The sequence below is a fragment of the Aptenodytes forsteri genome, unplaced genomic scaffold, assembly GCF_000699145.1.
Source record: "Aptenodytes forsteri isolate BGI_AS27 unplaced genomic scaffold, ASM69914v1 Scaffold54, whole genome shotgun sequence".
NCBI lineage: Eukaryota > Metazoa > Chordata > Aves > Sphenisciformes > Spheniscidae > Aptenodytes > Aptenodytes forsteri.
This window is the reverse complement of record NW_008796044.1, coordinates 18,725,243-18,739,548: the sequence shown is the minus strand read 5'-3', so window position 1 is coordinate 18,739,548 and position 14,306 is coordinate 18,725,243. Positions and strand designations below refer to the sequence as shown.

The window sequence follows — 14,306 nt, the reverse complement described above, 5'->3', positions numbered from 1 at the left end:
AAAAAAGCCACTTATTTTTTTTTTTTTTTTTTTTTTTTTTTCTGGCTGGTAGGTACTGTGTTTGAGAGCTGGCTCGGGAGGTTTCGGTGCCTGTTGTGGGTGATGCAGCTGAACCTGCAGGGAGAGAGAGAACTGACTCGGGAAGGGTGGTGAATGTCCTTCTCCCCTGCCCTGCTCAAGATGTAATTAAATACCAGGGGAAGTTACCTTCCAAAATTTGTAAATTGGGTACTTTAACAATTCTTACGCTTCCTTACTTGCCAGGATGGGTAACAGAGCTAGAGAGTGTGTTCATAAATACGTCTTATGCTGTAGCCTGATTCTGAGTTGCATGCAGGCAGACTTACCGCTTCATCCTGGTTTAGCAAAGCTTTAAAAAAATACACTTCCTTGTTACCAGTCAGAAATAAAAAACAAACAAACAAACAAAGAACCAAAAACAAAACCAGTGGGTTTGAGAAAGATGTGGCACATGTCAGTTTGTAGCTTGATTCACTGTGCTTTCATTCTCGGAGTAGCTAAACCAGGTTTGCCAGGTTAATGATTTAGACTTTTTTTTTTAAGCTGTTATTAAAATATCCTTGCTTTGAATGTTTCTGATCTTTTTATAGGTAATGTTAAAGTAATGGAGTCCAAAGAACTGCTGAACTCGTCGGATCAAGACGAAACGAGGAAAAATGCGCTCATCAGTACCAAAGGAGGGATCGTGATGGACTTTCATCCACCCTTCAGGGGTGGAGCTACTGTACAAGCCCCTGTGTCTACATCTCCTCTCCCCGCATCTTCTCAGACAGATTCCAATCAGCAACCTGCTTTGGCTGACTTTTCAAAAGGATTAGTAAACAATGTGCCTCAGCCAGACCTTTCCAAGGCAGTATCGCTCTCGATGGGACTGTACATGGGTGAAACAGACGCAAAAGTGATGGGAAACGACCTTGGATTTTCGCAGCAGGGCCAAATCGGCATCTCTTCTGGAGAAACGGACTTCAGGCTCCTGGAAGAAAGTATTGCGAGCTTGAACAAGTCCTCGAGCCTGGCCGAGGACGCAAAGGGAGCAGTATCTTCTGAGGTGCCGCTTGAGCCGGATTTCCCAGGCATGGCTGGCCGCAACGCCCCTTTAGAGTCGGGAACTGCAGTCCAAAGCCAGGTTGGCTCGAATGGTGGCAACTTGAAGTTATTTTCTGAAGACCAAAGCACCCTGGATATTCTCCAGGATTTAGAATTGCCGCCGGTATCGCCTGGCAAAGAGCCCAATGGAAGCCCGTGGAGGCTTGACCCATTGCTAGATGACGGTGGCTTGCTGTCCCCTATATCTGCAGATGATGCATTTCTCCTGGAAGGAAATCTCGGTGAAGACTGCAAGCCTCCTATTTTATCTGACACTAAACCTAAAATTAATGACCGTGGTGACCTTTTACCCAGTTCCAAAATGCCAATGCCTCAAGTGAAAACAGAAAAGGAAGACTTCATTGAACTCTGTACTCCTGGCATAAAGCAAGAAAACATGGGCCCAATTTATTGTCAGGCAAATTTCTCTGGGTCTAGTTTGCTGGGTACTAAAGCCTCTGCCATATCTATCCATGGTGTCAGTACCTCTGGGGGACAAATGTATCACTATGATTTAAATACTGCATCGCTCTCTCAGCAGCAGGATCAGAAACCAATTTTTAATATCATTCCATCTCTTCCTGCCGGTTCAGAAAATTGGAATAGGTGCCAGGGATCAGGGGATGAGACGTTAGCTCCTTTGGGAACGCTCAACCTTTCTGGCAGACCTGCTTTCTCTAATGGCTATTCAAGGTAATTAGTTTTTGTTGCTCTTTATTAAAATACTACAAGTATGTTTAGCACAACTGCATGCATGCTGGTTTGTGGTTTGGTTTTTTTTTCCCCCTTTCAAAGTCAGTCATCCCTTTTTCATTTGTTATGTATGGCTGGCTGATCAGACATCACTGGTGTATATTTATTCCATAGCACGATAGTAGCTTTAACCAAGTACTCAACTATTGGTATTAAAGGGAAGAAAAGAGGAGGGGAGCTGCTTTAAAAAAAAAAAAAAAAAAAAAAAAAAAAAAAAAAAAAAAAAAAAAAAAAAAAAAAAAAAAAAAAAAAAAAAAAAAAAAAAAAAAAAAAAAAAAAAAAAAAAAAAAAAAAAAAAAAAAAAAAAAAAAAAAAAAAAAAAAAAAAAAAAAAAAAAAAAAAAAAAAAAAAAAAAAAAAAAAAAAAAAAAAAAAAAAAAAAAAAAAAAAAAAAAAAAAAAAAAAAAAAAAAAAAAAAAAAAAAAAAAAAAAAAAAAAAAAAAAAAAAAAAAAAAAAAAAAAAAAAAAAAAAAAAAAAAAAAAAAAAAAAAAAAAAAAAAAAAAAAAAAAAAAAAAAAAAAAAAAAAAAAAAAAAAAAAAAAAAAAAAAAAAAAAAAAAAAAAAAAAAAAAAAAAAAAAAAAAAAAAAAAAAAAAAAAAAAAAAAAAAAAAAAAAAAAAAAAAAAAAAAAAAAAAAAAAAAAAAAAAAAAAAAAAAAAAAAAAAAAAAAAAAAAAAAAAAAAAAAAAAAAAAAAAAAAAAAAAAAAAAAAAAAAAAAAAAAAAAAAAAAAAAAAAAAAAAATTCTAAGATACAGCCTAGAGGGAAAATTGAGTACATGGTAGAAGAATTCATACACAAGGCAGTATAGAAGGAAGTATGTAAGTGTATACAAAAGCGACTTCATTCTCAAGGGTTAGAGGATCAACGACTGTGTGGTTTGTGTTTTTGGCTTTTTTTCTTCCTAGTGTTACTTAAATGTTCTGCACAAAAATAACTTGGTTGCTGGGTAAATTTCTAGAATTACATTTAAGCTGGACTAGAGTTTTAGCTTTGCTTGGTATTGTATTTACCTTACATGGACAAGATGATTCCAAGTAGGAAATACTCAGCGGTTTGTTTAATAACTGCATTTAAAGAGATAAAAATATTTGCAGTAAGATTTAAACATACCTGGAATTTAACTCTTAAATAGAACTGGAGGAGGGCTTGCTTATAGGTGTTTTTTTGAGAGCAGAGTATTTTAGGGGAGCTGGTTAGTACGTATTTCAAGTGACTTGTGTTTTCTACAAGTAATTCAATAGTGCAGATATTCAAGTAAAAGACTTTTCCTCTGCCTGTTAAGAGTAAGCGCGATGGTGGCAGCTTTCTCAATGGGTAGCTGTGTACGTCTCCTCTCGCAGCCGGGGACGGGTTCTGATTTCAGTATGAACACCTAGTTGTATGTTTTCCTCAGCTTTTCTTTAACATGTATTTGCGCAAGCACAGTGTTTGGTCTTGATGGAGGAAGAGGTTTTTGCTGTGTTTCTGTGGAGTCTTAGCTAGAAAATGGCTCTTCAAGTCTATATATGTAAAACCAGTAATTGTAGGCTTTTAATGAAGTATCTGTTTTAACTTTCCTTTTTTTTTTATTGCCCCACTGACAATTGATCCCCAGAGTGTCAGCCGCCAGTCCTGGGGCTCTCCCTACGCATTATTTGCTCCCTTTTCCCACGGTTGGAATGAGGTGTGTGAGCATTTCTTCTTTGTTTCAGGAAGGCAACTTTTAACTTGCTTTCATTCTAGATTTCTGTCATAGTTTTTGATTTTTGTTTTGAAGATGTGTTTGTTTGTTTTTTTCTTTGAAGTGTTTAAAGCAATTTGTAATGTAAGGAATCCAGAAAGGAAAATCAGAATTTGCGGATAAATTCCACTTTGATATATGAATATTGAATGTGCCTTATCATTTATTTTGACAGTAGAAATCCTTTGTACTAACCTTTCGCATAATCAGTCCAACTTCCATGTTGTTTTTAGTTTGTTTCATGGGGTTTTTTTGGTAGGTCTTTTTTATTTTGCTCTTGCTGTATCTTTAATGGCAATCGTTACAAAATCTGTATCAAAGCAAGAATAACTATTTCTTGGATTGGGAGGTGAATTTCAGTGACTGTTTAAGTAAGCAGATTCCTCATAGATAATGAAAACACCACTTTTGAGACTACTTCTTCTAAAGTTCATGGATTGTTTCTGTTTTACAGAACTATTTAGATAGAACCACACGCATTCATAGGTGAATGGTTTACACGCAGATGTTTGTCGGGCTTTTGGGGAATTTCATAAACACCAATTTTACATACTGTGTTTCTGATAATGTTGTGATGAAAAGCCCACTCAAGCTACTAATGTGTACAGAATACATCTCATCCTAGAGTAAAAAGGACAGCAGTGCTAGATGTTATCGTTGCTTTTATGAAGCAATTTTGAGGAGTGTGCTTAGTGTGTTTGTGTTGGAGCCGAGCAGGCAGCGATAGGCAGGCGTGCTGCGGAGCGCTGGCAGAAGCCCTCGGCGGAGCTCCTGTTGTAGGCGAGGGAGCATCCTCAGCATCGTAGGCAAAAGTCTGCCTCCACCACTGGATGGTATTAACAACGCTGTGCTGCAAGTGTTTACATTCTTGCTTCCTGCAAGGTTGTCTTATATTTTATTGCTTTCTTTTGCCTTAAGAGAATGGATTTTTTTTTTTTCTTAATTTAAGGAATGTGTAAAAAATTTTGGGGTGGCTCCTGGTTGAGTTTTGCATAAAAATTCATTATTTCTAGCCCTTATGGAAGCTGTTCTTACTTCCCAAGGATTTTTACACACTAAAACTACCAAGTCCAATTCTAAAAACGACATTGGGTTTGCTTTATTTCTTTTTTTTCCCCATAAAATAGAGGCAACTCCATCTTCTTTTTAAAATGTTTGAGATATTAATGAACCCTGGGTTTGAAGCAGGAATTCTCTTTCTTCCTGAGCCTTGTCAGAAATTTTTGGTCTAAACTGGGTTAGTTTAAGGTGTTGTATTGTGGGTTTGTTTGTTTATCTTACAGAAGACTTAACAAAATTGGCATTTGTTTCAGAAACAAAGGAAGGACTATCTTGCCAGGTTCCTGTGGTCTTTTTTTTTTTTTTTTTTTTTTTTTCATCCTTTTAGGTGCTGATTATGCAAGGTGAAGGCTGGGATTTTGAGAATTCATAATTGCTAAACTTCAGTTTCCAATAGGAAATATTTCTTGGGGCTGGCAGAATTATTTGACTGTTCATAACATATTAATTATATACTAAACATAAGGGAAGAAAAGCTGCGGTTCTGTCCTGGTGTTCAGGTAGTATTTAATCTGACTGTTTTAATGGAAAGCATGTAATGTCTTTTTATAGACACGCAGTCTTGAATTGGTGTCATGCAATTTTTGTGTGATTTTGCTTCTAAGGATAGCACAGCATGCTGTCTTTAATGAGACAAGTGGTAATCAGGACTGAGAAAGCTGATCGATTTTCCTATGAACAGTAGGTGATATTCTGAAGTTAACAAGCAGAATACGAACTTCAGAAATTTGTTCGATGTGAATGAATCGGCAATAGTCAAAAAATTGCTGTTTGTATCTCAGGGTTGTAGAAGAGTCTGCCAGTGCTTGTGCTGATGTGCAAAACTTGGAGCTGCAGCTCAGTGTTTCAGCAGCTAATACTCAAAATCTTCTTAAGCAGCAGCGAAACTCCAGACGGCAGGACAGCTTCATTCTGGGGTTGCCTTGGCGAGGTCTCCCATCTGAGCGAGCGAGCTGCCAATCGATTGCAGTGGAGCAAACTGAGGAGAAGGTGGATAGAAGGGGGGGGGAGGAAAGTAGGCTAACTGAGACAATTTGCCTTGGATTTTCTGTAATGGAAGGAGTGAGACAGCATCTGGAAGAGGAGTAAAACAGGCTGAAAGCATTTGGTAAATGCTTCACTGAAGAATTAGAGGGTTTGATGGTGTCTGTCTCTGATGGGATAGTATTTGTGATTTATTACACAAATGCCAGTGAAAACTGTTAAATTCAAGGAAATTATTTTAGCAACACGCACTCGTAGGACTCTTGCGTGGTATATACATTAAATCCATCGCTCAACTTTTTCATTCCTCTGACTTCCTGGAGATGTGGCTCATTGTGGGGGGAGTGAAGGACGATGAGAAAACAACACAGAGACGCAGGGGTTTCTGTGTGCTTTTTCTCTTAGCCTACAGCCAGGATTTACAAAGACGGGGCCCCGTTGGCAGTGTTACGGCTTCTCCTATTACATTTGAAATCATTCCTAGTACTTAAGCTTGTGGGGGATAAGGATCATTAAGGAAGTTTAAGAAAGGGCAAGAGCTGAGAGAAGCCATGAAAGAGGAGGAGAATCTGGAAGGGGGAAAAAGTCTTGCTGGTCAGTCGCAGTCCAAAGCCTTGCTTCCAGTCGAAGTTACCTTTCTGCAGTCACTCTTTAACTGGGATTCTTCTTGGTCTCGGATGCTTTACTAGAAGGAAGGGGAAAAACATGATCGTTTGCTAGAAATGGTAAAGGTCAGTTGTCCGTTTGTCTTACCGCATTGTTTCAGTTTGGCTTTTGGCCAAGGCTGGTGGCTTGGCACGGTTGGATGTACTACTTTAAATGTCATCTGACTCAGCAGTATATAATGTATGGTACATGTGGAAATATGTCTTAATCATTCTATTTTGATACAAAAAACAGACTTGTTATTTGGAGGGAGTGCTCAGGGTTTCAATAGTCTGTGTTGTGATTTGTCAGCTTAATGTAATACTGTACTTGGGTTTTGAGTCCTGGAAATACACAGCAAAAAATCTAATTGTTTTGGCAGGAAGGGATGAATCGGGAATGTTCTGCAGAATGTGCTATAAGGCGCTATGAAAAGGTAGCTAGGTAAATGATAGGTCGTGTAAGATGTAATCCACTGTTTCCAGTTTTAGCTGATCCATTCAGCTAACTGACAGCTGAGTAAATTTTTATAAGTCCAACCCAAATTGTTAATTTCTGCTAATTTATTTCTCCCTATAATGACCTCACTTTAAGCCTAGTTCTAGCTTATAAAACACAAGTTGATTTTTGTCACCCATTGCGGTTTTTTTATCCATCTTAAGTAATGGTTTAACCACATTGTAATCTTCTGCTGGCAATGAAAGCAAAACTATAGTTGAGCCAGCTCTACTCACGAATCTTCTCATAGATGTGAAATACATGCATTACACAACTCCTACGTCATACATTTATTGTGTTAAAGATGACTTTTACACAGTGAGAGCAAATTGTCTTGGAGATGCAGATGTCCCTTCTTACCTTGACTATTACTGCTCATTCTGGAAATGAACAAGTGGTAACTACTCTATGCATATATGTAACTGTAAACTGGAATTATTTCTACATTTTAAAAGGTTACCAAGTCCTTTTCTCGTCCTAGGCCCCCTTTTATAGCCACCACCTAGCAGGTGGGCCTTTGGGGGCTTCCTCTGGTTTTTGATTTTATTTTTTTTTTTTAAATGTTGCTTGACTTCAAGTAGTGAAAATCATAGAGGAAGAACCTGGCACTGCTGTCTTGGATGTAGTGCTTGTACCAAAGTTTGACTTTTTACATTTGTTACACTTTGCAAAATTAGATTATGTTGTTTCTCTTATTTCCATACCTGATTCAATATCTCTGTCCATGAGTACTGTTCACCAGTGGATATGCTTAACCTAGTTGAGCTTCCAAGGTAGATACTGTTGTTCTAGCAATCAAAATTCTGCAGTTAATCAGAAGTGTGATGGGAAAGGTGGTGCTCCTACTAGCATGTGTTTGGGCTTGTGTAAGGATACTTTCACAACTCTTCGCTGCCTCGTTTGTAAGATGTAGTTCAGTGGAACAGATGCTGTACTGACTACTTAGACTCCTCAGATATGTTGGCTGCAAAAATTTCAGCCGCGCTCCTTTATATTTTCTTTTTTTTATTGATGTACAGTATTCAATCAAGAAAGAAAACTTTTTACTCATTATCCTCTTACCTATTGTAAGCTGGTCATAAACAGAAGCTAATAGATATTATTTTTTTTTTTAGTAGCCTGTGGCTTCTGGGTCTCTTCAGAGTGCTGCTTCTTGGAGGAAATGAGGGATCCAGTGTTGGCACTTTAGTGAAAAATGTAATTTGGAGCCTTTTTCTTAGACATTTTGTTAAATCTCTTTTACCACTGGCCTGAGAAACATCCGTTCCCGCACCATTGGATGTTATGATCAGTGTCTTCTCCACAGGCTTTACAAGAGGAGAGCAAGTACTCAGAAATTTGCCTGGGAGAAAATGAACATGTGTTTCTTGGTAGTAACTTTTCTCCTCACAAAACCCTTGCCTGTGGAATATTGCAAGACACGATTATATCTACGTTCATTTTCTAGGGTAGATGAAGACTGCCTAAGCCCATATCCTACCACTGATGTGCTGGTATAGCATAACGTATGCATTCTGCAAACGGTTCCAATGTCATTATTCTTGAGATAAATAACATACCAATACAATTCTCTTTTCAATCCAAGTTATAAGCAATGGGAAAAGCTTTGTAAAGCTGTAATTACACTTATTTTGGCTTTGTGTTATTAAAATAATTGAAAGTGTGTCGCCTCTGGCATACAGAAATGAACTTTAAAATGCATTCATAAAATTATCAACTTCTAACTGTTCTGAGAAACACAGAAACAAGTGTGTGTGCAATAAGGTAGTTTCTGGGAAGAATATTTAACTGTACAGTACACCGTGCAACAGACCCAGGGAGCTTGTTGAGTTAAGCTCTTTGTGGTTTTATAGTCTTTGTCTCCCAGAGTCTGGCAGTATACACAAATTTTAATCTTATTTACTGAAGTATTAGTGCATTGCATTGTTGCATGTACAGATTATTCATGGTGTTCTCATGACAGCAGTTTTCTGACTGATTCACTATAGTATGATATCCTTTATATCATATCATTTATAATACAGCCTTTGCTTAAATGACCAAGACACTTGTAGACCAGGAGTTAATTCTGTACTCAATGCTGGTTTCTGGAAATACTAGGCAGATACTGTCAGTGGACAGCCTCACCCCCATGGGACAGAAATGAACCAATACAGCTGGAATAGATGACACAAAAAAAGAAAAAAAATTATTTCAGCTCATTGTCTTGGCACTGACTTCCCATCAACTAGTTTCAAGTATCTGTAGGAAAAAAAATAAATGCAAAAATTACAATTACTTTGTCCATATGTGAGGGTGAGAGAAATTGTGACCATGGGATCGCTGGTCACCTGCAAAGGAATCTAAGCACAGAGTAATCTGCACAGAGCGTACTCCATCTGTGTGTTGGAGCACTTGGGTATCGCAGACTTAATTAAAAGGAAACTGAAAGACTGAGGACGTGCAACTCTTGCTGCCTTTCCGCAGGAGTACAAGAAGGTGCAGATTGTCCCCCATGCATAACAAGTCCAGCATCTTGAATTATGGTAGTTACTGGAAGGGTGAGTAATTGTGCTTCCAGAAGTAGTGTGTTGGGTTGGGAAAACAACTTAGTGCAATTACTCTGTCTCTCCTGGAAGTTTTTCTTCTTACTTCATCTTCACTACAAAGAAGGTGTAATGTTGTGCACATACCTCCTACGTCCTTACCTGACTTGGCTTATGCTAACCTCTACCGTGAAGTTTTCTGCCAGAGTTCTTTTCCTGGCTGAAACGATGTCTTCCTGTGTGCGAGCTATGTGCTGTATTGCTTGAAATATAACTGTATGGACTGTGACAAAAGCACATCCTTTCTAGTTTTGTGGCCTCCACTGCTGGGTTTATCACCTGGCCGCTTCACGTGTCCCAGAGGTGTGTTTTGGCAGCACCTGTAACTGCAGCTTCACGAGCTCTTGCTCAGGGAGAGGTAATGCTGGCTAGCACATGGAGTTCAATTTTGTAATGTAGATGATGTCAGTTTTTCTTGCTGCTCTTATGTGAGACTGCAGTTTAGATTCCAGGACACAGTGTTACTTATCCAGGATATCATGTAGAGTTTTATAATAATGGTTCCTTAAATCAATAATCACTACAATTGTGTGGATTTCTGGAGGAAATTATGCTCTTCAGAAGTCGTCTTGACATCTTCTGTAGAGTATATTTCTGTACCGGCCAACTGCATTCTTAGTATAGACTGCATCAATTGGTTATAATTAAAACTCCATATTCCATCTGTACCTATGGAGCTCTCAGTCCATGTTAAGTCTTCCTAGAAAATTATACTTCTGATGCAATTTGAAAATTAATATCCAACAAGTTGCTAATATTTTGTTGTGGAGATGCAATATTATATGCAACTTCCCCTTTTTGATCGAAGATCTCAACCATCCTGAGATCGCAAAGGCAAAACTGCTGTTGGGGAAGGATTTCCAAAATAATAATAATGTCTGTCTTGACATTAGCAGTTCACTGCCACTGTAATTTAGTTAAGAAACTGAGTTCCACATTAGATTTTACAGTAATACATTCTTCATACTGTTTGTAATAGGTTTGTACAGTTACTGTGTGTCAGAAAACAGCTGGGGGTCATGATCATATTTATGCGCCACAGTCACACAAGATTTAATATGAAACTTCTGAACAGCAGGGCACAATTTACTCTTCTATTGCTTTATTCAGATATTTCATATTTCTGGTTGCTTTCATTTGTATAACAATAAGTTTTAAGTAAGTAAATACTGCTCAGGATTCTAGTTTTCTTTTAGAAAAGAAATCAGGTCACAAATTAGTAGTTTGGTCTAAAATATTGCCTGGGAAACTTGGGAAACTTGCTGTACTGTCAGGTAAGAGCGCATAATTGAGTATTGATGAAGTATGTAGTTTATTCAAATAAGCAAATAATGGAATTGATTTTATAGCTTTGTGGCTTGGTTTTCTTTTTTGTTTTGGTTTTGTTTTGGAGGATCTGTGATCTGATGCTTTGGTTATCAGCCTCTCAAGAAAACTGGGAAAAGTTCTGTAATTGTCCTTTCCTAAAAGATCTATTCTGGTGGGCTCCTGGCTGCGTCATGGACTTTGGTCTTGTCTTGTATTAGAAACTTGGAGTGTGGGGTGGAGTGTGTTGGGGTTTTTTATGTGTGTGTTCCTGCCTCTGAATATTTGAATACCTGCTTCTCCTGGAAGTACTCATTGAGAAGAGGGCTTTGAAGGTGGATAACCTCTTTGTTCACAAGTAGGCAGTAGCTTGGCTGCATCTCTCTGGTGGGGTGAGAGGGGCGTGAAAACGGGACGTCTGTAGTTGGAAATTCTGTGAAATTTTTAGAAAATTAGGTTTTGGTCTTGGATGAGAATCCTCCAGCCGCTATACGGCTCCTTTCCAACTGTGTGAATTGTGTGTGACGGGAGAGGGGTTCGTTCGCTCGCTTCTTTCCCAGCTGGACATTTAGGAAGGACGCTGCTGCTTGGGGTATGTGGGCGTCTGGCCTTGCTTTTGGCTTCAGCGCGTCTGAGTTCTCTAAACCTTGCATGGTGTGTCTCTAAACCATGCCTTCCCATGCTGTCATAAGCTGCTTTTGAGAGCACAAGTGTGAAGTTCTGGGGTTCTTCGTGATTTTTGTTGCCGAGCTTTGGAAGGGCTGCTCTGCTGCATGCTAGTCTCTCCTGAGCTGAGAGTCTGGTATCTGTGACAGAAAAGAGCAGCTGATGCAGTTTATTTTTGTTGTCATCGCTTGGAGAACCTGCTCGCCTGGTCTGTATGTGATCGTATGTAATAATGTGGTGATAGGGTCTGGTACGGCTTCGGTACGACTTCGTGTGGAAGGGGAGCTCTGCCAGGATAGTGCTGCCAGAACACGGCAAACGCTGCAAATGACAATTGCTTCGTGGTGGAGCATCTCCATGAAAACAGGAGTCGCGCTTGGGGTGTCTGTCATGGTAAATTGAATGTGGTGTGCCACCGGACTTCAATTGTCTGTGTTGGAACTTGCTTCTATACTGCTCTCCTAAGCAGTTTTTAACTACTTTGAATTCATTCACTGACACTTTTAAGAGATGAGGACACATGGTATGGCTTTGAAGGAGGTTGACTGTCAAATCAATGCATTGTCGGGAAAGGATTGTGTGATCTCTCATATCACTTAAAAATGAGGTTTGTATGAATACAGTTGTAATGTGCCATCGTAAATATAATGTATAGTTTTTCTGTAGCTTTTCATTTGTTCAGATGTAAATTGGTAACATATTTTAAATCAACACATCTACTCCATAGGCACGTTATGTATTGCTGTGTACCCGTGTATTTTTTTCTCTTGCTTATTTTTGTTTCTTTCTAAGAGTTTTCTGTTACCTTTCTGAAGCAATAACTGACTAAAGCCATCAGCTAAAGGTTTTTAATAAATCAGTGCTGAAAACATGCATGTGCTGCATGCACATGTGGATTTGTTATGCAAGAATGCGGTCCATGCATGTTAACTTAAAAAAATACTTACTTGCAGACTTCGTAGTTTCATGTCCTGATTTCAGTTTACATATTACCTAGCTGTTCTTTTATCTCTCATATTTTTTTCATGGGTTACTTTTGCTGCCAGGTAAACCACAGATGGTTTGTTTTGCCTGTTGAATTTCTGTTAATCTTGTGTTATGTATGAATTGCTCCAAAATTAATTGCATCATCCCAGTATGAGGTTGATGTACTTGTAGATATAATTAGACTTTTTTTTTTTTAAGAACTCTGCATCTTGGTTCTTTTAAAACATGGAGTAGACTAGAATATAAGCCAATATAAAATATTTAAGAAAAACAGTCTTATCTGAGAACAGGCATTTAAAAAAGCTTTAAAAATTAGAGACCCTGAACTTGGTATCCAGAAAAGCTTTTGGATGCTGGGGATGAGTCAAGGAGTATGGAATTTCACTTCACAGTTTAATTTTAATATGATAATAAATGTTGATTGAAATAACAGCAGACTGCATATGAAATTATAGAATTCCTTATAAATAGGTCTTTAATCAGTGGGAAAAACTTTGCTTAAAAGGAAGTTTAAGTCAACAGGTGAGTTGGGTGAAATCAATGAGCGTGGGTTGCGGGAGAAGAGGGAGCTGGGAGCAGGCGAAGGAGCCCTCTCCTTTGGGCAGGGTGTCGGTGTCTCAGGCAAGGATCAGCAGTTTGTGGAAACCAGCTAGTGCGAACACTGAGTAAGTAAGTTAATAACTAGAGGAGGAGGAGGGGGGGAAATATATTGCTTGTTTGTAAGCAGTTGCAGTAATGCAAATGATGGGTTTGGAGGGACCTTTGGGTCCATTCTGTGATCGTACCTTTGTAACAAATGCAACTTACAAACCCTACAGATGTGTTTTGTGTTGACAAGTGGTGGCACAGAACTTGCACCAAATTGAAATCTTCTGCCCAGTATAGGTGCCTCACTTGTCTGTAGGCTCTTAAAATTACTGCAGACTTCAGTATCATGGCCTTACAGAGAAGCCGTGTACAGGTTGACGGGTTGCTGGTGAGACTTGTGTGAGTAGGTGTTACAGCCAACGCTCACCAGCGAGGTGCTTGCATTTAAGGTACAGCTCATATCAAAATGCAAGTCTGAACCACTTGTAAATACAGAAGTTTCTGGGGTAGATATGCTGTCCTTCTGTAACACAAGTGAAAATCAAATATGGAGGGTAACTGAATTATGTAATATATGGGGCTGTACCTCATGTATTTGAAGAGAAACTAAAAGTGGGAAGAACAGACGTATGCTATTAGGACTTTCTTTTTAAAGATTTAGAGCCTCACATGCCTATATAGCCTTTTACCGATGTGGGAAGGACGAGGGTCGCAGCCCTGTGCAGTACATGATGCGCAGCCCTGCCTGGAGGGCATGGGGGTCAGGGAAACAACAGTGTTTGTGGAGAAGGGGGGCTGAGGTTAAGGGGGTGTGCTCAAAAAGCAGAAGGTAGAGGAGTTCTCAGTGGTAAGAGGTTGAGTTAGACTGTCCTGAGTGATATCTGAAAGCTGTGGGGGTCATTTAAAATAGCCTAAAGAAATTAGCTTTTTTTACCATAAGTACCATTAGAAACAGATTCACTTCTGTGTAACAATTTTCTCATGAATGCAAGAAACTGTTCTGTTATCAAATTTTAACTTTTAAAATATTTTAAGATCTTGATAAGGAAACTCCAAAGAGATATTAGTGAATTATTTTTAGTATGCTGTTTCCGTTTATTTATTTCAATGATCATCTCTGATAGATTCCAGAGGAAAACAATGATGATGAGGCTGAAGGATTGTACCACCTTTTCTTAATTCTTTGATTTCAGTAAAAGAAATTACTGTGTTTTCATTTAGCTCAGTAGGATTAGGTCTTATGAATATGCTAAATTACTGTATTATCATAGAATCATAGAAGAGTTTGGGTTGGAGGGGCCCTCTAAGGGTCATCTAGTCCACCCCCCCTGCCGTGGGCAGGGACATCTTCAACTAGAGCAGGTTGCTCAGAGCCCCGTCCAACCTGACCTGGAATGTCTCCAGGGATGG

At 38.5% G+C, this 14,306-nt stretch overlaps 1 protein-coding gene across 1 annotated transcript in view; it reads left to right on the top strand.

Moving 5' to 3' along the window:
* The first annotated feature begins 80 nt into the window (after window positions 1–80).
* NR3C1 (nuclear receptor subfamily 3 group C member 1) overlaps window positions 81–14,306 on the top strand; it is a 72,181-nt gene continuing 57,955 nt past the window's right edge. The window contains exon 1 of the mRNA XM_019473853.1: window positions 81–1,800. Coding sequence (XP_019329398.1) covers window positions 626–1,800 — 1,175 coding nt within the window. The 5' untranslated portion in view covers window positions 81–625. The remainder of the gene's footprint in view (window positions 1,801–14,306) is intronic.